Below are 27,964 nucleotides of genomic sequence, written 5' to 3' on the forward strand. Positions count from 1 at the left end.
GAGGACGGCATGAAACTGGATGATGTGCTTCAACAGGTTGATCTTAAGAAGGAGGATGTCCTTGAAGTTTTGAAAAAGATGTGGATAGATAAGTCCCTTGGGCCAAACGAGATATACCCAAGGTTACTACGGGAAGCGAGGAAAGAGATTGCTGCGACTTTGGTGATGATTTTTGTGTCCTCACTATTCACTGGAGTAGTACCAGATGATTGGAGAGTGGCAAATGTTATTCCCTTGTTCAAGAAAAGAAATAGGGATAATCCTGGGAATTACAGACCAGTCAGCCTGCCTTCTATGGTGGGCAAATTATTGGAGAGGGTTCTGAAAGATGGTTTTTTTGATATTTGCAAATGTACAGTTTGATTAGAAATAGTCAGCATGTCTTTGTGAGGGGCAGGTCATTCCCACGAGCCTTATTAAATGTTCTAAAAAGATTCTTTGGCCCCTGGTGCCAAAAACAACCACTTAATTCCTGATTCCATTTTCCAGCACTTGGTCACTAGCCTTATATGCCATGGAGTTGCAATCTATATTTAAATACTTTTTTAAAAGTTAAGAGGGTTTCAGCCTCTACCGCCCTTGTAGGCAGTGAGCTCTATATTCCCTGCGTGAAAAAATCCTTCCTCACACACCCTCCAACCCTCCTGCCCCGACTTTAGATCTATGCCCCACCTAATTTATTAATCCCTCCACAAGGGGAAAAGTTTCCTCCCATCTATCCTGTCTATACATCTCAATCATCACCCCTCTCCCAACACCCAGTCAGCTTAACTATAGGGAAAACAACAATTGGTTTATCCAATTTCTCCTTCATAATTAAAATTCTCTCATCCAGGCATTCATTCTGGCAGACCACCTCTCTTCCCCCACTGCCCGTGAAGCCAAATATAAATAAGGATTTAATTGACTTGTTTGTTACTAGAGTTGAGACTTTCAGATCAATTGCTGTATTTGTCCCTCCATTCCACACGCTCAAAGTTCCAAACATTGTCAAATTTTCCTTGCCTTGCCTCTGGATTTGGGCCTTTCTCACTTTTTTTTTTCCAAACTATCACCATTCCTTTCTCTAGAGCTGCTTTTGTCCATTATTACCATTTCCTGTTTCCTCAACCTCTTAACTATTGATCGTTTGACTTGCTTTCCTAACTTCCACTTCTAGTAGGCTGAACTGTTAAGAATTTTCCCTCCTCAAATATTGTTCCTCTCTCTCAAATTTGTCAGTATTGCTCCTCCATTAAAAACAATCCTTTGACTGCACCCATCTCCAACCTCTCTGTCCTCTCCAAAGTCTTTGAATGTGTTGTCTGTTCCCAAATTCGTGTCCACCTTTTCAGGAGCCCCAGTTTTGAATTCTTGCAGACTGTTTTTGTTCTGTCATTTCACTGAAATGGCTTGTAACAGAATCACATTTTGCATGACTTGACAAACATAAACATTCCCTTGTCATCCTCCTTGACTTTTTCGCTGCCTTTGACAAGGTTAACTGCGCTCCTTGCCTCCACCACTTCTCCCTGGTTTCCAGTTGTGTGTGATTGCTCTTGCCTAGTTCCATTCTTAGCCTAGGCTGGGAGCATTATTTGCAATTGTTTTTGCTCTTCCTCCCTCACCATTGTCTGACCTTTCTTCCCCATACCCCATCCTATTTCTTATCTTCATCCTGCTTCTCTCTGACCATCATCTGAATCATAATGTTGATTTTCACATGTATCCATATGGCACCCTATTCTACCTCACGACCTCTTTGCCTAACTACTCCACTGTTGTTAAATTATCAGATTGTTTAGCTATCATCCAGTACTTAATAGACCAAGAATTTTTCCAGTTAAATATTGGCAAGAGTGCGGCCATTGTCTTTGGTCTCTGCTCCAGAATTCATTCCCTCTTTTCAGTCATTCTCCCTGGCAACAACTTAGGTTGTTCAAAAACCCAGTGTTGTATTTTACCATGAGATGAATTTCTGGCCGTTCCCCTCCTTGGCTTTAGCATGCAGCACAGTGTTATTCAAACCCCGTTTCTTGGGTAAAATCTTTTAAATTACAATTGCAGCAGTTAGCTGTCATTTGTAGTTTTATATGATTCATGACCCTGAGCAGTATAGGTGTGGTTCCCAACACTTGTGGTCAGAATTAATTGCGATATCTCAGGTACCACAGCGTAGGGTGATCATTTTTTTTTTGAAAATGAGGTGAAGAGGAGAGAGACCTGTGTATTTAGAGTTCAGAGTAGTAAGATCAGAACAGTTTGTGGAAGATTTGACTTGAAAATAGGAATCCAGTTCATTTAACAGTGTTGTGTTAGCAGTTTCCCTTGGTTATAATATAATTGTTCTGCTTTTCTGCCAGTGACCAGTTTGGTGGCACACTGTAGATCTCACCAATGAAAGTCAACTTTTTAGAATAACAAGAGATTAAAATTTAATTTATTTGTGTACCCTAAATGATTTATGTATTTAGACCATCTAAGTGGTAATGTCATAGATTGCTGTTAAATTTCTTGCAATGTGATCAACTTATGGTTATGGGGTATGATGCAGTAGATTGGCAGGTTATCCTTGAAATTTAAATTTCCTTAAAAGTTCCAATTACATTGACTTAAATGAAACTGAAATTTGAAAATACTTACAGAAATTGGTGTATTGGTATGTTGACCTTCTGCTCAAGAAATCTAGAAATGTTTTTGAGGTGTACGCACTCGCATTCACTCAAACTGAAATAATCATACAACAGTGAAGCTTATTCAACACATCAACTGGTTTCCAACCTGAAAAAGACTGTTATCGTGACTTTCTGTTTACTGTGTTAGTCGATCCTCAGTTAACGCTACCCACAATACCATGGTCTTTATTGTGGCGAAATAATCTTTTTTAATCTTCTTTTAATGAAAGCCTTTTGGAAATCGAAATACAGATAAAGATTAGTCTTAGGGCCTCAATTATTTACTGTATGCCTATCAGCGCGTTGGTGTAGTTGTCAGAGTGTAATGATCCAAATTTGCTGATGATACAAAAATAGGCGCAAAGACGTGTTTCTCATCCTCTTTTCTTTTTTCTGCATCCTCTATCTCTTTTCTGCATCCTCTGATTGTAAATGGTTGTGTCATTTTTAAAATTTTGTGTCATTTGGTGAATGTGAGATTTTGATGTGCGAAAGTGCTTATCTCAATGAAACAAGCCTTTTAGGTGAAATAAGATTGCCTAAAATCAGCTGTCACCACTGACGTTAGGCGATCTTACGTCCGGCTCAATTTAACTATGCAAAGTGAATCCTGCACCTATTTCAGGACCACCCTGTAAATTTTATGAAAGAACAGGTGGAGTGTGCAATTTGGAAGCTCTAGCTGTGTTCTACACCATGCTTTAAAATTTTGTCTGCTGGAGGCTACCAAAAATATGATTGCATTTTTTTAAACTTCCCTTTCTATGTGAATGAGTGCAGCAGAAGTGCATTTGCCAGCCCCACTCTAGGAATGCAACTGTACTTCGGCAGCTTCCTGCATCTGAGCCCTCCCTCTTTTGGAGCTTGTGATTCTCTCTGAGCATAGGGAAAATGTTTGGTATCTGTTGTTTAACTACTTTTCCATCAGCGAAAACAGTCTTGCACTCTTTATTAACAGAAAAGTCTCCAGTTTTCATTCAGACTTTTGCTGACAGCTCCTATCTTGTTACTATTTTGCTGTGCAGAAAACACTGGGCCCCAAACCCACAACATCTCTCTCTTTACTCCGATGCCAAGTCCTCACTTCATTCTCAGACTTCTGTCTTTTCCCACTCATTTTCAGGGTCTCCCACCCATCCCCCTGTGCAAATGAAACTGTTCTCCCCCTTCTGTTAATTATAGCATCCACTGCAAAGCTACTTGAATAGAATGAACCTCTCAACCCTACAATCTGCGATAAAGCAGAGGTGAAATTAAACCAGTGAGGACACAAAATGAACTTTAGTGGAATACCATTCATTATTCTTGCTGTCTGACAATTTTTTTTCCTTTATTAAACTCCTTCTTTCCCATTGAAAATTGATTGGAGTGTGTACCGGGTGACCAATTCACTAATTTGCATCCCTGCCAAAGTTGAATTTGTTCCCTAACATGTTTAGACTTGCTGGACCAATAAGCCATAAGTACATTTTTGGGAGTGTTACTTTGTCCAATGGCAATCATTAATCACACTATAAATGGTTAAACCACGGCACTGAGGAATGTATAAAATACATTAACCTCCTTCCATTCCCACTTGATTCTCTCACCATGATGTTTTATTTTTTTCTGGTTGTACGAGTTGTCAGTGCCACAAGAGAGGAAAATTCAGCCTGGTGATATGTAATGGTAGTCCCCAACCCCGGATGGCTCTAGCAATGGATTTATATCTTTGTTACTTTGTCTGCTGTGGCCTAGTAATAATGCTGTGGTCCAGTGTTAGAAGAATGAATTCCAATCCTATGCAAGACTCTTGAACACAAAATACAGGTGGAATATCAGAAAAATGCTTAAGGGGGTGCTGCTCAGTCTCCGGTATCGTCTTTAGATGCAAGGTTCCATTCCAGTATTTCAAGCAAGAACAAGTAAGTTCTCTCTTTAGTCCTGGGCAAATATTGATTTTCTGATCAGGGAAGCTATGACATAGATACAAAGATGGCTCATTAATGGAAAACAAAAGGTGGTGATGATGGGTATATTTTAGTTCTTTTCCTGAAGAGTCAAATTTAAGCTCATTGCTCTGCAATTTTTATGAACAGCATAAAATTGAGCGCAGTGAGCAGCAATATAAAATTTGCAGATGCTTGGTATGTGGCAGTACAGTTGATTATGATGAGGATTGTTACAGGCTACAGGATGATGAAACCTGGTAGATGGGGTTCAGCACAAAAATTGGTAACTTTGAAAGCCCAAATATAAAAAAACTGAGTATTGTAAGAAATATAGAATGCAAAGGCGAAGAGATCACATGTAGCGTCATTTATCAATGACTAGGCCTCACCAAGACAATTGTGGTCACTTGTTGGCGTTATACCTCCGGAATAGTCTAAAAGCCTGAGAGAAGATTTGACAGGATTAACAGGGCTGAGGGACTAGTTATGTTGAGAGTTTTCATGGTGATAGTTAAAGAAAAACAATTGCTCCTGTTGAGTGTGTTGAAAAACAGATTGTAGATTTAAAATCATTTGAAAAAAATCAAGAGGAAAGATAGAAAGAAATATTCTCACTCAATGCTTTGAAAAGGTTGTAAAAGCTGATTTCATTAATAGTCTTCAAAGCGAGTTGTACAGTTGTTTGAAGATGATTAAATTGGCAGCAGGATTACAAGCAAAAAGTGAGGCGTTAAAGCAAAGCATGATTATTACACAATAGAACCAGGGCAGGCACAATGGTTTGAATAGCCTGCTGTTTTGCTTCATTTTCTAATTCTGTGATTATCACTTTTTTTTAATGGAACCTTCCATATTTCAGTGTTATGCACTGTTTGACATATGGGAACTGTTTATCCATCAATATGCCTTATTCTTGTCTTCTGATCCTATATAAAGACCTTTACATGGAAGGACCATTGGGAACCTATTGATTTCTGCCTTACTGTTCAGCTTCTTGATGTAAACCTGTGTAAGATTGAAAGCGAAGTGCAGTCTAGATACCGAGAAAATAAGATTGATGTTGCGATTTCAAATGAAAATCGCAGCGTTTCAATTCGTTTTTCCTGAATGTTTTCCATTAATCTTTGGACAGAGTAAAACTATGTAATTTATTCCATGGAATTGTTGTGAAGTTAGGTAGATTGCTGGTGGATTAGAAGGCAGGACATTATAATTTGATGATTGGAATAAAACAGCTCCCTCAGATCTTGGAGAAAGCATCATCTAAATAAAGGTACTGTGGGGCACTTTAGTTAATATTCCTGACAGATGAATTCACAGAGAAGGCGCACCTGACAGAACCCCAACAGAGAAGACAGAACATTCCAGAAGACACAACCTGATTCTAATTTCAGGCAGCATCTTAGGAGCACAAAAGCTGATACTTTGGGCCTTCATCAGAAAATTTCTGATGTAGTTATTCAGGAATTGTTCAGTTTGTTAATAGTTCAGATAATTTGTTCACTGTTAGAGTTAGAAAAATAAATTGTTACTTGCTCATTATGGAGAGAGCGTCAGGAGTTTAGTTAATTTAACCATTCCTTTATAACAGATTGGGGGGTGAGAGACAGGTTATGTCAGTTTTCACACTTCTTTTAACAGATTACATGGTGCACCAAGACTCTCTGGATGTTTTGGTTTTTGCTTTTAAATGGGTACAGACCTCTGCTTTATAACAGTATCAATAACAGTAATGGAATTGGATTTCAGTTGGTGAATAAATTAATTTTGTATACTGTTTTTACATAGAGGTTAACAAAAATCACGTGATGTGTCTAAATTCAGCGTACACTTTTGTCTACTTTGTGATCCATGTAATATGATTAATACCAATACTCAAGTTTGTGCAGTGTTTATGTTAATCATAACTACTATCCACATGTCAATGCAAGAAATTATTTTATCATTCTAGTGCTTCAAATATTTGTATTTAGGCTGTAATACTTTTTTTTAATTAGTATAGCTAATTTTTATTGTTATAAAGATGTTTGGAAAGCATGTTTTTCTTGAACTCACATGAGGGATTTTTTTTTTGGATTCACGTGGCATTCAATATTCAGACCAACATTCATGACACTTGATGACCCATGCATAATTTGCAAATATTTTGACCTCTTTAATTAACTGCAGTAACATTTATGTACCAAAGTGACAATTAGGGATGCTGTTAAACTAGTAAGTAAATAAGTATTGTGCTTAATTTTCCAAGGAGCTTAGTAATTTATGCTAATGATATAATTTTAATTTGAGTATTGCCTCCTAAGCCCTTTCAAAAAGTATTCCAGTATGGTGGAACTGACCATTCATATTCATAAAATACACTAGCTTCATGTCAAATCCATATAAACATGTTATACATTCTTGAAAAATTCATATTGCGTGTTGACACTTATGAGGGGACATCTGTATACTTTATACTGCATTGCAGACGATAAACTCAAAGGAAGTTTTGTAGCTGATTTGCATTTTTGCAACCAGGCAGGCTTGAGTTTTCTATGAGGGTTGTGAATCTTTAATATTAGATGTGTCTTGAAGAACTGGTGTTAACGCAATTAATTTTGGTTTTGTTTCAATAATGGAAGTACTCAACTGTTACAGAATGAGCTTAGAAAAATTTCAGCTTGATTTATGGAAACAAAAAGCTAGAAAATTGAAAAGAGTTTCCAAATGCAGTTAGATTTGGACATACTCGTTTTGATCAACAGGTAGTAAAGTGATACTGTGATCCAAATAAATGGCCATTCTGGTGCAGGTACTGTTGCATTACATGTAGCACAGGTGACTATACTGAATGCACATGTGAATCATAACAAGAATAAGCTGGCCTTTGTGCTCATCTTTAAATTTAAGAGTAAGGTACTTCCAGAAATTATTTAAATGTACCATTTTTCCAATTATCCTGTCTCCATAATGTTCTTAACTTGTAACTTTTTTAAAAAGCTGTGGTCTGAGAAAAGGACTATCAAAATTACAATCTTTCTGACACAGGTATAGGATGAGAAATCCAATTGTTTAGCACCCATTATTAAAATGCACACAAAAAAAAACACACTGTCGTGCCTAAGAATTGACTTATCTGCATATTTGAGAGAATCTCTAGAATCAACTTCCTTATCAATGGTCATTTGTTACTTACTTGCAAAAGCAAATCTGATTATGCTTACATTTTAGTAAGTTTTGTGTGTTTGAACATGAAACATTTGTTGTACTTACCCAGCACCAGGCCTGTATTTTATAAAATTTACAGATTAAACAAATGTTCAGTATTGCTAAATCCTGCATTAACTATCAACAGTTTACTCTTATAAACTTGTCATCACCATTTTGGTTTAAGAGGTTGACTGCCGAAATCTGCTGAATAAAACACCTAGCTATGAATCAAATCCTAGGATGTCACTATATAGAAATAGCTGTGCTGCTGTTATATTTCATGCTGTTCAAAAGGCCTGGGTGAAATGGCCTCCTGCTGTGTGTGAATCCATGAGCTATCCAATCTAACCTCAGTTCTCCCTTTTCCTCCTTGGGCTTCTAATGTTACATTTTTATTAAAGGTAAGGTTTGTAACAAAGAAGTTATTACTGGGTTGCTTTTCACCTGATCTTTCCACTTGCCAAACATTTGTTTTTTTTGCCAACTAGACTTCTAGGTTTTATTTTAGTTATCTTAAATTATTAACCACTTATTGTCGTCATCTCCTTGCTTTTCTATAAACTATACTTGCCTCAAACAAAATTTTGTTTCTTCTTTGTTTCCACCATTAGTCCTGCTTTGTAAAATCTTTAAATCTGCATTTATAGATTTATCTGTTTGTCTCCTGTATTGAGTACTTTACCATTATATTTTGTATATCGATTTCCTATTCCCAAAATATACTGCTTCACTTTATGTAACCCACCCAGACAGTGAACATTTGTATCAACACCTCAGACCTACCAATACCTTCTGCATTGTAATTTGCTCTTCATATATTTGTTGGATCTTCAATTTGGCATCAAGTGCAAATTTTGATATTCCCTCTCAGTTTATGTTTAATTTATTTATGTATTTAGGCCACACTTATGCACCAGCTACACCTCTCAAATCTAAAAAGTAGGAACTTAATCTTACTCAGTGCTATCAACATTTAGGTTAGCTTTCTCTTGACAGAGACTCTGCAAGGCCAACAGTCCTAGGCATAATGATGCTCTTTATTCAATGCATCATGTTTGACATTTCATCAGATGCTTTTTGAAGGTCTACATATGTCTGATCTATTTCATAACAGTTGTTTATCCACTTTATAATTATCTTGAATTTGATTCAATTACTCATGCCGCCATGATTCCTGCTGATTGTCTCACATTTGTTTAATAATGTCTAAGCAGTAATCCATATTTTACAGGGCAGCATGACGCCGGGGAACTGAGTTTGATTCCACCCTTGTGTTATTGTCTGTGTTGAGAGTGCACATTCTTCCCATGTGTCTGAGTTTCCACTGGGTGCTATAGGTGTGTAGTTTAGGTGGATTAGCCATGCTAAATTGCTCCATATTGTCCAGGATTAGCCTTGGTAAATGTATGGCCATGGGGATAGGGTAAGAGGGTGGATCTGTTTGGGATGCCCATCGGAGAGATTGTGCAGACTAGATGGGCAGAATGGCCTCTGTCTGCAATGTTGGGCTTCTGTGCTTTGGCAGCCACCAGCAGAGCAAAGTGAAATAAGGATTTGAAAATGCACATGGGTGAAGGTAGAAGCTGAAATACCAGAAAAACAAACTAAAAGAGACATTTCGTAACATATAATTTCAGGGCGAGGGTTGTTGTTCAATTGTAGTCATTAGTCACATGAAATTAAAACCTAGTTAACCTGATTGGTTTGAGAGCAAAGGCCAAGTTCTTAACAAATCAATTGATTTTGCTGCAGTTGGATACACAGCAGTCAGATGGGGGCTGGAGACAGTTAGAGATGACTGGGCTGGTCTGTTCTAGAGTGCAGCATATGGCAGAGTAGTGAATGACTGGTCTCAAATTCAAAATATTTGTGGTAGTTTGTACTTGTGCTCAATCCTGAGGTTGATATTAGAGTTAGAAGGGTACTGATAGTTATCATGAAAACTCCCTGTGAATTCTAGGCCATTGTCTATGAGGAGTATGCGATAACAAGGTGTAGAGCTGGATGAACACAGCAGACCAAGCAGCATCAGAGGAGCAGGGTTCCTGATGCTGCTTGGCCTGCTGTGTTCATCCAGCTCTGCACCTTGATATCTCAGATTCTCCAGCTTCTGCAGTTTGTACTATTTCTATGTATGAGGAGTATCTTTGACTGAGTTGTATCAGTGAATTTCTAGCCCAAAGATCTGAATGATGTAAAATTCCGAGACTCCTTGAAAATGGTCAAAGGTGCAGCAATGAAAAGATATTAGCTGCAGTTTGTAAGGAGTGTGAAAGAACTGTCTTTGAACAAATAGAATAGATATGATTTTTATTGACCTTTTAAAGTATATGAAGTAAGTCCGTCTACAATGATTCAGATGTCCTACCAAGAAATATTAGAAAAAGCAAAGTAAATATCGAGAGCATTGTATGCTCAGATGATCAACAGGAGAAGTAGCTACAGTGGGGAAGGCTTTGAAAAGGAAGGACAGAACAGTTATTCAGTTGGTGGAGAGAGTCAGACTGTGCTTCAACTATAACTTAGTGTATATTTAACATAACATATCCTAAAACAACACAAAAAATAATCTGAGAGGAAAGCAGGTATACTTGAACATCATTTCTGTGATGGATTATGTGAGGGTAACTGGTTCAGATGTGCACAAAACCTGTCATAAGTTTTGGAAATATCCAAGAGTGATATGTGATTCACAAAGAGCAGTGTTTCACTAATAAATGGTTATTTGTTGGCACAGAAGTTGAGAGTTGCTGGACAAACAGGCATATTTTCTTAAAGCTTTTCATTTGACTAGTGACAAGTCAGAGCTACCCTGCTTGGCTTAAGATTTAACTAAAGCTTGGCAGTTAACTGACAATCATCATTAAACTGTATATATTCTACAGTAGTGCCTCTACCAATTGGAGTCTGCTTGGCAACTAATCTGCATTGTCCTCTCAGAAGTATTAATCTTGTTTTCTGTTAACGTTGGTATTCCTGCAAATTTACTTGATAAGCCTAAGATGTAAAAACTTTGGTAACATTCCCTTTTCCCAGCAATACTTGACTTTCATTAATATAAGAGGGAGGATATCTGAAGAATTGATCATATTGCTAACATATAATTGACTAATAAAGTAAGTTGTAGCTGGATTGGTTCTGGATTGGGGAACCTCAAACAAATTGGGACTTTGGTTTTCTGACTAAACCCTTGCTTTCCTATTAAGCTTGTTCAAGCTTGAGAAGAAAAAGAACAGTAATTAATTATCACATAGGAAAATAATGGCCAAGATAAACAGGAGTGGATTGTTTCTGCTAAAAGAAAGACTGGGGCCATAATTAGCAAGACTTTCTAAATGTATTTGTATGTTACTTTCTGCCTAACGTTCGTGCAATATTTTAGTACAAGATAATGGTTGAAACCTTTTTCAGCATGATAGAAGAACAGAGTTTGGAATTGATGGCCTCTACCTTCATAAAAGTCACCTTGAAGAAAGTACAAATATTAATTGTTGGAAATACTGAACCATCTAATTAATGTACAATGATTTTGCAAAGTGACTCTTCCATCAACTAAATATGCTGTTAGTTTTAATAAGTCTCACTGTGTTACTTCAGTTTATTGCAGCTCAGGATAAGCACATTTATTCCCAGTAGTAGCACGTATATTTTGGAAGCTGTTTAAATTAAGCAATTATTTATTGATAAGAGTCAGTCAGTTGGGAAGGCAATTGAAACGAATTGCTTGGAGTGGATGGAATTAATTTGAAATTTTGCTTAGGTAATGTGTTTGGTTGCAGACCTTTGTGGAACGAATGGGCTGGTTTGGCCAAAATTGCTTTTTTTTTTAAGCGATGTAATTTTTTCTGAATAAAACTTGTACTTGATTTTAAGACCTTGAAATATTGAATTTTTATTAAGAGATGGAACAACGTATTTGTAAATATTGGAGGTTAGTTTGTTACTGTTTAGTTCAGTGGGCTGCCGCTTAAGTTGCTCCCATGAATGTTGCCTGATGGAGTAGATGGTTGTTCTGTAGGTTATATTATCAATGCCGATAGTAACTACATCACACACTGGAATTTGGATCCGGAGTTTATTGAAGTAACTTATTTTTCTCTTGTTCATTTGTGAACCAATCTGTATTCATCATTATTATTCAAATGATATTTTTAAAGGATATCTTGAAAGCTTTTTAACCCTCTATGTTTCTTTTTAAGCATTTCTTCTTATTTCAGGCAAATTATATGAAACAGGGGGCTGTGACATGTCACTTGTGAACTTTGAAACTGCCGCAAGAAGGACATCAAACAATATTTGGTATGTAACTAGGCTGAGAAAGAGAAGTAATTAGCCTAATTGGAAAGTCACCATGATGTCATTTCAAATTATTCTATACTTTTCAAAAAAAGCATCATTGTTGTCTACTTCAGGCAGTAAGCCTGAGAAACCCTTGGTAACATCTGTTGATATTAACTTCGACACTTACTATCCTGCGAATCTCTCAATTAAGTTAATTGCATATAATATATGCATGTTGTGCTGTTCTGTTTCGTACATATCACTACTTGCTAAGCATTGTAATTTTGTTGTGGAAATTATTGCTTTTCGATTTGAAAGCACGTTGGCAGGAGATAGGCAACTGCAAAGCGAGGTACTGATGTTAGGTTTGTATTTGTGCTAGAGCGACTCCAAGTTAAGAATTATTAAGGCTCCTATGTGGTCTTGATTATTTTATGACACTGCTGTGTTATTGCTTTATCTTTTATCAGGTTTACCTTGTTTATAAGTTGTAGTCATTTTCAAGCTAATCTTTTTTTTTATTGCCAACTCTCTCATTGATTTATATTATGTATACCCCTTAACTAAATTAATGCTTTGTGATTTTGGCTAGGTTCTTGTTATCAAAACTTTCTCTAGTCGAGAATACACAACTCTTAAATATGGAATGCAAAAACCAATGATATTCAGTGTACTTACATGCCAGTACTTAGTCTACTGTAAGATTTTGGGGTTCATTTAACCTAAAGTGAAACATCTTCATCAATTACAATGAGTAGGTTTGAAAGATCTGATTTAATGTTTACTGGTTTTGATTAGTTACAAGTAAAAATATATTTTCATAAGTTTTGCAAAATTTAAGTTTATCGTAGCAAGTCCAAAATAAATGATACTTTTTTTTTTAAAAAAGCAGCCGTACATACAAAATGAGATGAGCTGCAGTGAATTGCATGAGATAACTGAGAGAAACCCTCAGTGAAACTCTCTGAAATTGATGCTTCATAATTTTGTGTAAATTTCGGTCCTCTATCTCATCCAACAAAAGAAAGCTTGTCCAGAGCTGCCTTAAGCAGTGGCTTAACAGTTAATCCACTTTCAAAAGTTAGTTTGTGAAACTGCTTGACTGTGCATCTTGTTCAGTTCTGTTCTTCCAAAGAGAATCAGACAAGTAATTAAGTGTTTCAGGCACCGTTGGGCATGCTTTCCTTTGTGGCAGCTGTTTTCCATTGCCAATACGTACTTATGACTTCCATGAGAATGGAAGCCATTTCAGATTGCATTTAATGGACTGAAATACAGTTATCAATCTGATAATCAAGAAGTTTTCCCTCCCCACCAAATCTAGATGTGCCTTACTTCCCTGCACTCCCTGTTGACCTCATCACTACTGTGCTTCGACATGTTCACACCCTCTGATACACTGTTGTCTCCACCCCTATATATTGTTATCCCCTTCACAACTATGAACACCTCAACATCGTAGCATGCGGCCTCCAATTCCATAATGAACTTGTCCAGCTTTTCCACCATAACAGTGACCACTGATAACTCCCCTTGAATTTCATTGTGGCCACATTAGGACTGACCCTGGGCCACCTTAGGACTGACTTTGACAGACAGCTTCAATTGAAACATGATCAGATCTTCACTGACCTCTGTGAAGCTTCCTGAGTGCCTTACCGTGAACTACTACTGATTGTGTTGGAACTGCAGTGCTACCCAACCTCTGATCTCGACCATGCCCAAATTTTTAGACTAAGACTAGACACTGCCTTTGACTGAAGGCTACCTGTGTTGATCTGGTAGAGGACTACTCCCCTTAAAGTTTGGGGCATGGCCATTTGGCCTATTATCGTACAATATGTTTACTACTTCAGCTGCTGGAGGTATGTCATCATGTGGCACAGTGCTATACTGCAACATTATCAACCCCCTTGTCTGATCACTGCTGACAGCCATGAAAAGTTGCCTAGCTTTTATGTCTGCGCTAAACAGCAAGGCAAGGTAGATGTACTGTGAACCTTAAAGTTCTGAGTCAGGTGGCAATGCACCAAAAAGTCAAGCAAAGAAATATAAGCATTCAAGTAGGTGAAAACTGAACTAAGAGAACAAGCAAGGAGGCCTAAGGGTGCACCCTGTTCCAATCAGTGAGGTTGTGTGAAAAGTGGCCTGGCTGCTGCATTGAAGAGGAGAGCTGTATTGTGGCTGGATTGGAGATTTTCCATGAGAATGTAATGCATGTGGTTGCTGTTCATGGAGCATAAACTGAGATGTCGGAGACTGCTATCCAGGATGCAGACATGGAAGATCAGGATATGACCTGGCATCTCCAGGTACCCACTCTGACTCTCATGTAAAGAATTATCATCATCTGGTTTCTATCATGCGCATGGGGATACGGTAGACTAGATAATAAAGGTAGAATCATTATCGTCTTACAGACTATAGAGATGCTGTCTCATTAGAGAAAGATGACTGGTGTGATTTAACCTGAGGGGCACTATGCCTTCAGCAAGGGTGAAGGTTACTTAGAGTCCTTCAAAGTAACCTCAGCCAGTATAGGAATTAAAACCATGCTGTTAGTGTCTCTCTGTGTCACAAACTAGCCATCTAGCCAACTAAGCTAAACACTCCCTCCTACTCCTCCCTCCTAAGCGTACTCCCTCCTCCCTCCTCCCACACAAAATAGATACAGATGAGATGCAAAGATGTCTCTTGCCGCTTGCTAGCCAGCTCACAATGTGGTTGCAGATGCCAATGCCATGAATCTTATTTTTCTGAACTTGCCATACTTTCCCAACTGACTTGCAAATTCCCAATGGAAAATTCTGCCCAATGAGTATAAGAACAATGTCATTATGTTAGAACGGTATCAAACATTAGTTAGGCCTCAGCTGAAATATTGCATACAGTTCAGGTGACCTTAACATGGAAGATGTGTTCACAGGAGAGAACGATGACAGAGAAGTTTTATGACAACATTGTAGCTTTGGAAAACTGTAACCAGTTTGAATAGATTAGATTTGTTTTCTTTGGAACAGAAGAAGTTGATGGAAAATATAATTGAATCTAATTGGTATAAAGTTATGAAGGAGGTAGAAATATTTCTTTTAGAGAATTCTGTTACCAAGAAGTATAGACTTATTGACAGAATGCTCAGAGAATTTTAATTTCTACGCTAGGAGCCTTGGGATCTAGAATTTATAAGCATTGTAATAGCAGAAACCTGTTACTTGTTTAAAGTACTTGAATATCAGTTTGCAGTCCTGTAGTCTGCAGTACTGCAAACCAAGAGTTAAAAATGGGATTAAGCTAGATAATTCTCCTCTTTTGGCTGGCATAACCACCATGTGTATAATAATTTTCAAAATCTGTGCACAGACAGTGACAGTAAACTATTGAGGTCCTCAATCCTGTTTCATCATTGTGTTAAGTTTATGGATGATTTGTGACTTAACTGCATTTACTTGCCCTTTCTGATATCCTATTGTTACATCTTAGCAAACAAAAGCCCATCAGTCTCAGTCTTGAAAATTTAATCATAGAAATAACAATTGACGAATCAGGCCCTCGTGCCTGATCTGCTATGCATTCAACAGTGACTGATCTGTACCTGTTGGCTCTTTTCTAGCTCCTTATTTCCATTTAATGTTTTTGGCATTTCTTTTATTATGCTTGGGGATACAGTGTTAATTTTGGCTGTGTGCTTAATACATTACACAGGAATCTAGTCTTCAAAACTGTGGAGAGTGAGCGATTGCAGGTTTCTTAATTTGTATAAAATACATGGAATCATAGCTTTTAAGTCCAGGTTTTCCTCATTCTCAACGTCACCTTTGCATTTTGCATAATATTTATTAGATAACGTTCAGGACCAGAAACTTCAGAAAATTTTTGCTCCCTATTCCAGGAAGATTCAAGGCAATTGCAATTGCAATGCATGCTGGTTGAGAACACTAGCTCAGCACAGATGTGCGTTTGAATTTGGAAAATTTCCCTTCCTTTTTAAATTATTCGGTACTCTTTTGATAATTTGCTCCTAATTTAGAGGATGGACTCCGGACTCCAGACTCCTGTAGTTGCATTGTTGGTGTATTTATGAAACTAAGCTAGTCAGCAGGACAGATGGTTGCTAATGTTTCCTTTTAAAGTGAGGTCTAACAGAAAGGTGGCAGTTCATCATCGCATCGGGTTGTCACAATTGAAAGTATGTCTGCATGGCCAACCACAATTGAGATGGGAAGCAGATCTAAACCACTTCCTCACCTGCATTTGATTGTATCCTTCAACACACATTGAATATAGGTAGAACTGGTGACTGACTAACTGTATTTATCAGAAAGAGAAGACAGTGTACTAGCAATTTTTTTTAATAGTCCCTCAGTTTAAGATTAGCCTGTTATTTGCATCTTGTGGGCTATGTAACATTTCAACTGTAAAATGTCAACATTTTTCTGAAGATTAAAATCTCCCTCTTGTACTGTCCTGAGACGTTCAAGCTATTTATAGTGATAGCCACGATTAAAACAAAATAAAAACTGAAAATCAACTAGATTGTTGATTTACCATACAGACTCATGTGTTTGCAAAACAGATAGGATTTACCCTTATCATCAGTGAATGCAATTTTACTTCTGTTCTTTACAGGGACACAGATTCCCATCTATCAAGTTCTACCTCAGTTAGATTTTATCCACACGATCTAGTAAGTATTTGGTATAATGCTGTTTGTGATGTAAATGAAACTTGGCAGTTTTCAACAGTGGTGGCAATGTGCAGTGAGAGATTTATAACATGACCAGGAAATGTTTCAACCTATTTAGTGTGTGTGTGGCGGAGGGCGGAGAAATGCATACTAAAGGTTTTGAGTAAATCCCTTAAGATCCTGGTTTAGATTTTGTGGCTTTTCTAATTAATTGATCAAGGAAGATATTTTTATCTGTATTGCAGGATGAGAATATATTAGGATACTGAGTAATTTTTGTTCATTCAGGTAGGACTTTATCTATGAAATAACAATGGCATGCCTAAGAGATCCCCAATATGTATGGCATTCTGATTTTCTATTTACATCTGCACAGAAAAGCCGTTATATGGAGATAATAAATGCCTCTGGAATATTAAAACTGTTAAAACAAATTTATTTTGTCGTAGGCCTAATTAAAGTCTCTGACTGTTGTAGACAAACAAATAATGCAGCCTAATTAGGTTATTCCACCACTGGAACTAATATAATTCCACATTATGTTCCAAATACTCTTACAGGACAGCTGATGGAGGCTGGCAGACAACAAAAAAAAAAGCAGAAGCAAAAACTGCTGGAAAAAGTTTGGCAGGTCTCGCTCAAAAGGGTCTGAGAAACGGTCATTAGACTCGAAACATTAACGCTGATTTCTCTCCATTGGTGCTGTTAGACCAGCTCAGCTTTTCCAGCAATTTCTGTTTTGTTGCTGATTTCCAGCGTTCATGGTTCTTTTGTTTTTTAAGACACAAAATTGTTATTTTCAAGGAAATAGAAATGCAAAGAATAATGGTGGAAATATTCAAACTTCGGTTTTCAATGAAATTCTGTTCTTTCAAATCTTCCTGGTGATGAGCACCCAGTTTGTTTTGGAAAGGTTTTCATTTTGTTTTAAACGTACAAATTCATGTGCTGGGATGTGCCAACTTGTTTGGCTCAAAAGAATAATGCTAACATTTAATTTGATTTTCTTCAAATCAAAGACCTAGTGCAATTTTGCACATGTGCATTTTCAATACAGCTTTGACCTAACCCAGTTACAGTTGTCTCTTCCACAGATTCGACTGAACAGGTTGCTGACAATTGATCCTGATCTCCTGGAACAGCAGGACACTGATCTTAGCCCAGATCTACAAGATCACATCCAGCCACAAGAGGAGGCCCAGAGAATCAAGCATTACTACAGGTTCTGGATCCTTCCCAAAATATGGATAGGAGTGAACTTCGACCGCCTAACCCTATTGGCATTGTTTGATAGGTAAGAGGTGATAACTGCTTAAGCTGACAGTGACATGAATTTACATTGTACTCCATTATATTATGGTAGCTGAATTGAAAATTTTTGCCATGAAATAAAGCCTTTTTTTCCTTTTCTCTCATCTCCACTTTTCTGAACTTATTTCCTCTTCCTCTGGTGTTCAGTTCCATGGTTGTCAGCACACCTCTAGTTGCCTATGTCTCAATTTGTTCTTTACGTGCACACTCGAGAGTGAAAGGCAATATGTTATTCAGTCATGGAAAGGATATAATTCTCTCATGGAAAGCATATAATTCTCAAATATTGTTCTCATCTTGTATCTGTACATGGGTGCGTGGTTTTTGTAATGTATAGTTACAAAGTGATGAAGAATGGGAGCTCTGTTTAACTTTTTAGTGGCCTAAGACCAGGGTCACTAAGATCGTAGAGGAGGTGATAGCCTGGTGATATTAGCACTGGATTGTTAATACAGGGATCACTCAATGTTCTGGGAATCTAGGTTCAATTCCTACATGCCAGATGGTCGAATTTGAGTTCAGTGGAAATCTGGAATAAAGAGTCTGCTGACCATGAATCCATTGTCAATTGTTAGGGGGACAAAATCCCCATCTCCTTCACCGAATGTCCTTTGCTGAAGGAGTTGTCATCCTTACCTGGTCTGGCCCACATGTGACTCCAATCCCACAACAATGTGGTTGACTCTGAACAACCATCTGGGATGGGCCTAGTCTAGGCAGCAGTGCTTTTTGTCCTGTGAACTAATACAAACAAAAATCATTGTGCATTCCACCGAATGTTAACAAACAGTGGGAATGAAATCTAGAGCTCTCTGGTGTGCACAGCACGTAATAACTTCAGCTCCTATTCCGAAATGCAGTCTGTACATTGCAGGATTTAGTTGAACTCCCATGAAAGTCTAAAATTAGAGAACTGAAGACAACAGGGAGTTTAATGAAGACAACAGGAAGTGAACTATGGAAAATGCATATCCAGTGAAATCTAGTTATTATGTTCATAAATTTTCTCATCATAGGCCCTTGATGCCTATTCATTGACTAGTTAATTGTGATAATCATGGCTTTGTATTTTGGCATGCTTTAGTTGAGCAATATGCAAGTCAGAATGAATGTATCTACAAAATTGATATGAATAATGTAACGTAGTTTATTGCATCACAAACTGAAATTATTTCATGCTTGACATTTATGCTTTCTACATATTGGGTACAGTTTCAAGGAAATGTAGAAAATAATCCCTTTGGCTAATTTTGCTGTAATGGAAATATGCAGTGATTTATCAATGTCACTATAGTTAGATTTCATGTAAATTGAGCTAAATGGTTTTGTGCATTTTATACTTAATATGTGCGTAGTTTGTACACTTTAGTGGAATGTATTTTGCCTTATATTAATAAAGCTTGTACTGAAATCTGAGCATAGCAAGTAAATTGTCAAATGGCCATTCATAAAATAATTCTTTAGTTCTTGAGTATTTTATGATGGAATGGATGTAACATGATGTAAGAAAGAAGTTCTTCTAATGGATTTGTACGAACATGTCAGTTGCGATCACATTGAACGGCAAAGCAAGCTGAAAGGGCAAAAAGGCTTACTTCTGCTCCAGTTTTCTATGCTTCTATTCACAAATGCAAAACACAATTCAACTTACATACATTTGCAGAGGCAAGCGTTGATTAAGGATAGTCAGCATGGTTTTGTGTGAGGAAAATCATGTCTCACAAACTTGATTGAGTTTTTTTAATGAAATAACGAATAAGATTGAGCGCAGAGCAGTAGATGTTGTTTACTTGGAGTTTAATGAAGCCTTTGACAAGATTCTGCATGGTACACTAATTGGGATTCGGGGTGAGCTTGCCAATTGGATACAAAACTGGCTTTATGTTAGGAGACAGAGGGTAGCCGTGGAGTTTTTTTTTGGGTGGAAGGCCTGTGACTAGTGGTGTTCCACAGGGATTGTTACTGGATCCACTTCTTTTGGTCATTATGTTTCATGATTTGGATGAGGATATAGGAGGCGTGGTTGGTAAGTTTGCAGATAACACCAAAATTAATGGTATAGTAGACAGTGAAAAAGATTATCTAAGATTAAAAAGCGGTCTTGATCAATTGGGTCAGTAGCCTAAGGAGTGGCAGATGAAGTTTAATTTGGCTAAATGTGAAGAATTGCTTTTGATAAAGCAAACAAGGGTAGGGTCTATACAAGTAATGGTAGGGCCCTGGGTAGTGCTGTAGAATAGAGAGACTTAGGGGTTCAGGTGCAGAATCCTTTGAAATTTGCCTCATAGGTTTATAGGGTAGTTAAAAAGGCATTTAGCATGCTTGCCTTCATTGCTCAGACCTTTGAATATAGGATGTGGGATATCATGTTGACGTTGTACGGGACATTGGTGACACCTCTTCTGGAGTACTGTGTGCAGTTCTGGTTGCCCTATTATGGAAACGAGATCATTAAACTGGAGAGGGTTCAGAAAATATTTACTAGAATTTTATCAGGAATGAAGGTTTTGAATTTTTTTAAAAAACACTTCACTGGAGCATAGGAGATTGGGGGTGACCTTGTTAAGGTTTGTAAAATCATGAGGGGCATAAATAGGGTGAGTAACAGGGGTCTTTGCCTTGACTGGGCAAGTTCAAAACTGAGGGGCATATTTTTAAGCTAAGAAAACATGAGGGGCAACTTTTTTAGGCAGAGAGTGGTTTGTGTGTGTAATTAGCTGCCAGAGAAAGTAGAGGATACAGGTGCAGTTACAACATTTAAAAATCATTTGGATAAATGCATGAGTAGGAAAGGTTTGGAGGGATGTGGGACCATAACAGGCAAGTAGGATTAGTTTAGTTTGAGAACATGATCAGTGTGTACTGTTGGACTGAAGGGTCTGTTTCCATGCTGCATGACACTAGTTATAGTTTAAAGGTTTTGCTGCTGATAATAGTGGAAAAAATGTCTGCATCATTCTTGACCATTATTACCTGAATATCAGCAAATACATTGGACTTAAGTCTCATTTACACTGTGGCTTGCTACAATCCAGGTCTCATTTTAAACGGCCTTCAGTGCTATGTTCCAAGTGTCAGGCTTGACCTCTGACTCCTGTGTATTCCAGGCTGATTGGTTCTGCGGAGCAGTGGTTTCAGAAGCAGATCCAGATAGACCTTTTTTTAAAGAAGAAACTTTCCCTGTGCTATTGAAATTATTTAGATTAGATAACTAAGACAGTGTGCCATTGACTATGACATTCACATTCCTTGAATTAATGCCACCAAAGAGGGAGAAGAGTAATTTTTTTTTAGCTGGTTCGTCTCTCCTGCTTTGAAATTATTTCCCAAACAAGTGCCCACTTGTTTCCCAGCTGCAAGTGTAAGCTGACTAATCTTTTGAGCTTTTGACAATGTTACCTGAGGGGAAAATACTTGCTTTCTTCCAGACCTAAATTTGGAAAGGTAACATTGGATAGCTGTCATTATTATTCAAGCATATTTGATTAAATCACATTCGCATGTTATTGGAACTGTCACCTGTCACTGTGTCAAAGCAGTTGTACCTGCCTACATGTTTTGACCGAAGTGACTTGTGCTGAGATTTTTTGTCAAAACAACTGAATGAGTAAACATTGGAAACCTGGAGCAGATCCTGCTCCGAAGGTAAAAGTGGCACTGTGAAGATTGTACTTGGTAAATTCAAATAACTATAAACCAGCAGACCAAAAATAAATCATAAGGTGGAATGGTATTTGGCTGAGTATCATCCCTTTCTGTTAAAGTTCCAAGCAGGTCTGTGCGAAATTGGGAAATTAAATGGATTCATTATATTTTGTATGCCCAATTTTGAATTGTCTGCTCTCTTACTCAGGAATAATATTATATTTTTGATTTACTCCTAGGAATCGAGAAATTATGGAGAATGTTTTGGCTGTTGTTTTGGCAATTCTTGTTGCCTTCCTTGGATCTGTTTTGTTAATAGATGGGTTCTTTAAAGACATTTGGGTCTTCCAGTTTTGCCTTGTTATTGCCAGCTGCCAGTATTCCCTTCTGAAGGTATGGATTGTTTGTAGTCCATGTTATTACACATTATATGACAAAATATTAATGAATGAATGAATTACAATTATTGCATCTTATTTTAATAGAGTGTACAGCCTGATTCCTCCTCTCCAAGACATGTAAGTTTAAACAGTTTTCTGTTTGAAAAATCATTGTTTAGTGGGAAAGTGTCATGATAGGTACCTTGTGTTATATTGACCTGGATTTTTGTAATTGTGGTGAAACATTCAGTGCTTGCAGTCATTAACTTCCCTAAATTGACAGCAAGCTTCAACTTCTGAAGCCCACAGTGTACAATTAAATATGGAACCAGAAGCTGCTGTCACTCATTACTGTCATTCTTTGCAAGATGTACAGATGAAGTCTGCCGAGAACACAGTCAGGTTGTAATCAGTGCACTGACAAACATGCCCATTTATACTGTTAATTCTAATGTAAAATTCTTTGTAAATATTGCACCTTGTTGAATTATTTGGGCTTTTGCAGTATACTAATTTCATAATTACTGCTAAACAATCTCACTCTTCCTGAAAAAATAATTTTAAATCATGACATGTCAAATTTCTCCATCATGCTGGAGTCGCAATAATTATTGTTTGGAGAAATGGTTTGAAATAGTTTAGCTTCTACTCCAATCCCATGTATCTGTTCCAACCATTTATTTTGTTCCCTACAAAATTTTAATTAAAAATGAAAAATTCAATACATTTAAGTTCCTGATTTGTTGTCTGTAAAAATACGTGATTGAATGCTTATCCTGTATGACATCAACATTGTTGAATGCTTGTAGATCCACTTAACTTGGTGCCACATTCATCCTGTTGCTAGGAAAGGAGATGTCCACATGACAAATATGTTAATTGGCAAATGATAGCTTATGAAACACTCGATAATACCTTTAGCTTACAGATATAGTTAAATATCAAGCTTGTTTTAAACATATGAACCCTGAATTATACGTGACATCCCATTTGTCAGTCTCTTTCGTAATGTTGTAACATTTGCATGGTCATATAATTGAATCTCATTGAAATTATCTTTGTGCACTGCGATTGGTTGCTTGATGTTAAATAATTAACTCTTTATGTGCCTCCTCAAATACTTTGTTCTTCTCACCAATATGCACAATTTCTCATAACTGTTGTAAGTTTATGTTAGGTTAACAGCTGTTTTAGACAAGCTAATGATGAAGTCATGCTGTCAGTTTGGTGTAAAGGTGCCACACTTTTTTTTGCTGCTTAAAAGTTGCATTGTCACTCAGAAGCCAGCTCCCAAGCTAACTTTGAAAGGCAGCATTGTGAAACCATTCTTATATTGTTTAGTTTGGCACTGTACAGAGCAATGCCTTAGTAATTGCATTGCTTAGTACATGGGTAACCCATGCATTCATAAGACTAAATATTTAGAGGCTAGGATTGGGTTTCTACTCAAGCAATCTTGGGTTTTGCGGAATATGATTCAGCCAGATAGTAATGCAAAGACCTTGTTGATTTTGATTTTTGCAGGTGGAGATGAATCTCCGATCAGTATAGTAGAATTGTGTGTATGTGAAGTGAAATTATATTGTGAATTTTTATTTTCTCCTAGGGGCATAATCGCATTATAGCCTATAGTAGGCCTGTCTATTTCTGCGTGTGCTGTGGCCTGATCTGGCTGTTGAATTATGGGAGTAGACAAACATCAGCAGCAAGATTTAAGATGTATGGAGTGGCTTTTACCAGCCCTTCACTTTTGACTTCTGCCAGAGATCTTGTCATGGGTAAGGAACATTGGATCAAAGATTATTAGGATTGAAAAATAAAAATAATTGAATCTTCTTCAAAGGTATTTTAAAAGGTTTACAAAATCAAGGCAAACCAGTTAAATCTCAATTAAAAGGTCACCTAAATGAGGTTTCTGACTAGGAAACAATGAAGTGGATTTTGTTTTTATTTTTCAAAATAATGTGATTACCATGTTGCTCACCAGTCTTCAAAGTGGTGATTTAGTATAGGCGCACCTCTTTTACAAAATTTCCTCTCTGACAGTAGATATGATTTTTAGCTTTCTTGCTGAGAGAAAATTCACATGAACAGCTTTCCAGTTTAAAAACATGACTTGGTATCGCTTCCAAAGAAACTCTTTTAAGCAGAAATAGTTATGTTTGGAAGTTAAGCGAACTTGTTTGCTCTCTTTTTAACTGGTGTATTGTTTTGAGTACTTCACACCACTACGTAGATCTTTGTTAAGTTTAGATAAAAAAGAATATAGTAATGTTTAGTATGCAATAGTCTGGCTGCAGGGCAAGTTTTGAACCAGACTGTTGTCTTAGGGCAGTTGTACGTTAAGTTACATTATTGCCAACTGGATGGTAAAAGTCACATTTTTAAATAGCCCTGACTTTGTGTCTGACAGTTTTTTCTCATGTAAAGGTGGAATGGTTTTGTTCATTTTACAGAGTTCATATTTACACAGTGCACCGCATTAGATAACAGGTGACAACTTTACAGGAAACCTTGGACAAAATTGTTTTAGTTTTATGAATTAATTGTTACTTTTTTTCATTCTGCTCAATGAACAAATTCAAAAGAGTGATACCAAGTCCAAAAATAACACTTTGACACCACTTAATTTGCCAGGTGTGTCTATGTGTATGTATTAGAGAAAGGAAGACAATGAGAGAAATTCAGTTCTTCTCTGCCAGCTAAAATTGGACTGTATAGAATAAGCATGTTCAAAACTGTCACAATCATTGACTCATGAAAATGATGTCATTGTTGTGTTGTCAGGTAAGCTCGCTGATTTTGGTGAAGTAAATGCAAGCGTTAATTCTCACATTTACACCCAAATGTCGTCTCTGTTCTCAGTATGTTTCTCTCTTAATGAGCACACTGCCCCCTTACTAAAAGCAGTGTGATTTGGTAGACTAACAGCATATATAGTTAAGCAAATTAAGTTTGTGGAATTACTTAAGTGCAAACTAAGAATTTATTAATTAGGTAGGCAGATCTATAGCAATGTAATTGATTAGTTCCAACCTTTCATTGCAATTATAGAAACTGATCTGAATTACCAACCTAGTTATATTAATTTCTTTTGACTTTTTCTATCAGTATAGAACTCATCAGTTAGTAGATGTTATTCTTGAAAGGATCATTTACTCAGACACAGATTAATTCCCCGTATATTCTAATGAGAAAACTGCTGGTTTACAGGAACAATGTAGACTGAGGTTGCTGCTTTGTAGCTGCGATTCTTAGGCACCATTGCAAGGATAGCAGATGTAAGTACTTTAAACAAAAACAACAGTGAGTAAATCTAGTGTTGTATATTTTTCATGGAGACTGTTCAGGATTTACTTAAGCATAATTCCAGGAAGTCTAACTTGCTAAGTAGGTTTTCTGTAAATTCTATTTGAAAGAAGCCTGAGTTTAAAAAAATCACCCCAACAACTGATCTTGCACTGTCATTACATCTATCTGAACCAGTTATTGGAGTTGACATAATTGCTTGCTTTCTCTTGAGGCATATTGAGAGACAGAGCAATACATAACCATTTAGTGGGCTCTGCATTCAATCACCAAGATAAAATGAACATTTTGGTTGTGATGACTTATCATTAAGAAACTCCTGACATAGTAGCAGTTCCTTACTTCATCCACATTCATTCTACTTGCGCGACCATTTTTTATTGACAAAAAAATGCATTTGGGAATTTGAGAAATTCCATTGAAATTTGCTGGTGAAACCCATTTGATAGGTGGGAAAAGAGGGTAGGATAGGTTTAATAAGATAAATTATCTTAAACAGTGGTCAGTATTTCAAGGGGACGTATACTGCCAGGGTGGGAATATAGTTTGCAGATGCAGTTGAATATTTAAAAATGTGAAATAAAGCAAAAGAAGTGCACTTTGAAGGATCAGTTTTTATGTGAAATAAAGAAGCAGAGGAATCTTGTGCAGTTGTGTTAGTTTTTAAAAGAGGCAAACATAGAAAATAACATCAAGCAAAATATCCTTTTTTAATATCAAAATGCAGAATACAAAATCAAAAGGATGATATTGAACTAATTTGACATATTAGAGTCTCGTCAAAGTTGATGTATTACTTAGGTCACTGCAATATAGGAAAGTTACTGAGGTTACTGTGAAAGAGGTATAGAATTAAATCTCTCGAAGAATTCTCGGGTTGAGAAATTACTGTTACAAGGAGAGTTTTGAAAGTTGGAGCCTTTGTTTTAAATTGGTACTGAGAAAGTCGAAGGTGACCTGATGGGCACTATTAAGATTATGAAGGGTTAAGATAACGTATGTAGTAGCCGTTGTTTTGAACTTTAATGAGAAGACAGCAAGAAGCTACAAATATAAGACAACAAAGAGGAACCAAGTGAATTTTAGAAGACATAGCATTACATAGTTTCTGATTAGAATATAAATTCATGCCCACAAATGCTTATTGAATCATCATCTAATTATTTTCAGTAAAGGAATGATGACTGTTTAAAAGAACATTGAAGGTGACAGAGAAACCAGGACAAGAATGAGATTAGATGACACGTGGAGATAAAATGCTGTGATAAGACTTGAACTTGTATAGTCTATTTTATACCGTACATGTTTCAATAATTCTACTCTTTTGGTGATAGCGTTATAAAGAAACTATTCAGTGCCAATCATGATACTAGTAAAGTGTTTGGAGTACTTTTGTTATCTGTTTGGCTTCATTTGCACTGTATTTGGAGTGTCAGTACTGATACCTGAAGATTACTGTTTCAAAGATTAAAATGTCTGTGCACCTTTAACGAATCTGTATAAAGTTTACTAAATTTTGGTAAATTTCTCATATAAAGACTGCTATGATCCTCTTTCCTTTCTGACTTCATTGCTGGTATTTGGAATATGTATAGCACTGAAACTTATTGTCTAATTTCAGTTTAATTTTAATCATGCCCACAATGCTTATTGCTTTTTCTTTTTATTTTACAGCATTTACATTGTGTTTCCCAGTCATATTCTTCATTGGGTTGCTTCCACAAGTGAATACATTTGTGATGTACCTTTGTGAGCAATTTGATATCCACGTGTTTGGTGGAAATGGTGAGTATTCTGATGTTTGAAGGATATTTTAGTATGCCAGATGTCTGTCATGCTGGCAGCATCATGCTTCATTGTCTTCAAAATAAGATTGCCAAATGGCCTTATAACCATATCACAATCTTTTGCATTATGAGGCCTTGCTTTCGCTTCAGTCTCCATCTGCAGTATATTCTAAGACCTAAATTGAACATCCCCCATGTGGGAATTCCAGTATTTTCTGTAGCTCATTGTATTGATGCTCTTGATGAAGTTTGCTTTGTTTTAAACGAGGAGAGATCATGTTCACTGAAATCTTCCATGAAGCTGCAGTCACCAGTGGATTGCAGTTGTGTCCCCACTCACGTGCCACTCACTTCTGAGCAGCTCCACATTTTTGTTTCTTCAGAAGAATGCAACTAGTGTGTTCCATTTTAGTGACTTAATGTTTGGAGGAAGGAAAGGGAAGTCACACTCTATTTTTGAGGCATTGGCTGTAGTTTTTAAGCCTAAATGTCCAATGTGGGTGTTAATGAATGAGTGAATGGGCGGTAATGGATGAAGTAAGTGGTTAGAGTGGGTAAAGTGGTTTGGGAGTGCAGTTGTTTCAGCTTGGAGTGTAGTGGCAGAGTTGAGGGGTGGTGGGCATTGTGAATGACTAGGAGATCAGTTGTGTAGTTGCCAAGTAGTTAGACTAGGATTTTCAAAACTGTTTGAAGTTGAGAATCTGAGACTTTTGATGAGAGTCCTGGGAAGCAGGGGGATTTTCCTGTTGTAAGTTCAAACTTCCAGGGCAATTCCCACGGAGATCAGCAAGAA

General features: G+C 37.1%; 1 protein-coding gene across 4 annotated transcripts in view; it reads left to right on the forward strand.

Annotated features, from left to right (window-relative positions):
- pcnx1 (pecanex 1) overlaps nucleotides 1–27,964 on the forward strand; it is a 248,492-nt gene that overhangs the window by 124,936 nt on the left and 95,592 nt on the right. For 3 of the 4 annotated variants that reach the window (XM_048537155.2, XM_048537158.2, XM_048537156.2), the window contains 7 exons: nucleotides 11,992–12,073; nucleotides 16,682–16,739; nucleotides 17,819–18,033; nucleotides 21,935–22,088; nucleotides 22,181–22,213; nucleotides 23,682–23,853; nucleotides 27,059–27,169. In XM_048537155.2, coding sequence (XP_048393112.1) covers nucleotides 11,992–12,073; nucleotides 16,682–16,739; nucleotides 17,819–18,033; nucleotides 21,935–22,088; nucleotides 22,181–22,213; nucleotides 23,682–23,853; nucleotides 27,059–27,169 — 825 coding nt within the window. The remainder of the gene's footprint in view (nucleotides 1–11,991; nucleotides 12,074–16,681; nucleotides 16,740–17,818; nucleotides 18,034–21,934; nucleotides 22,089–22,180; nucleotides 22,214–23,681; nucleotides 23,854–27,058; nucleotides 27,170–27,964) is intronic. The other variant, XM_048537157.2, reaches the window with a different exon arrangement.

The sequence above is a fragment of the Stegostoma tigrinum genome, chromosome 10 (genome assembly GCF_030684315.1).
Source record: "Stegostoma tigrinum isolate sSteTig4 chromosome 10, sSteTig4.hap1, whole genome shotgun sequence".
Lineage (NCBI taxonomy): Eukaryota > Metazoa > Chordata > Chondrichthyes > Orectolobiformes > Stegostomatidae > Stegostoma > Stegostoma tigrinum.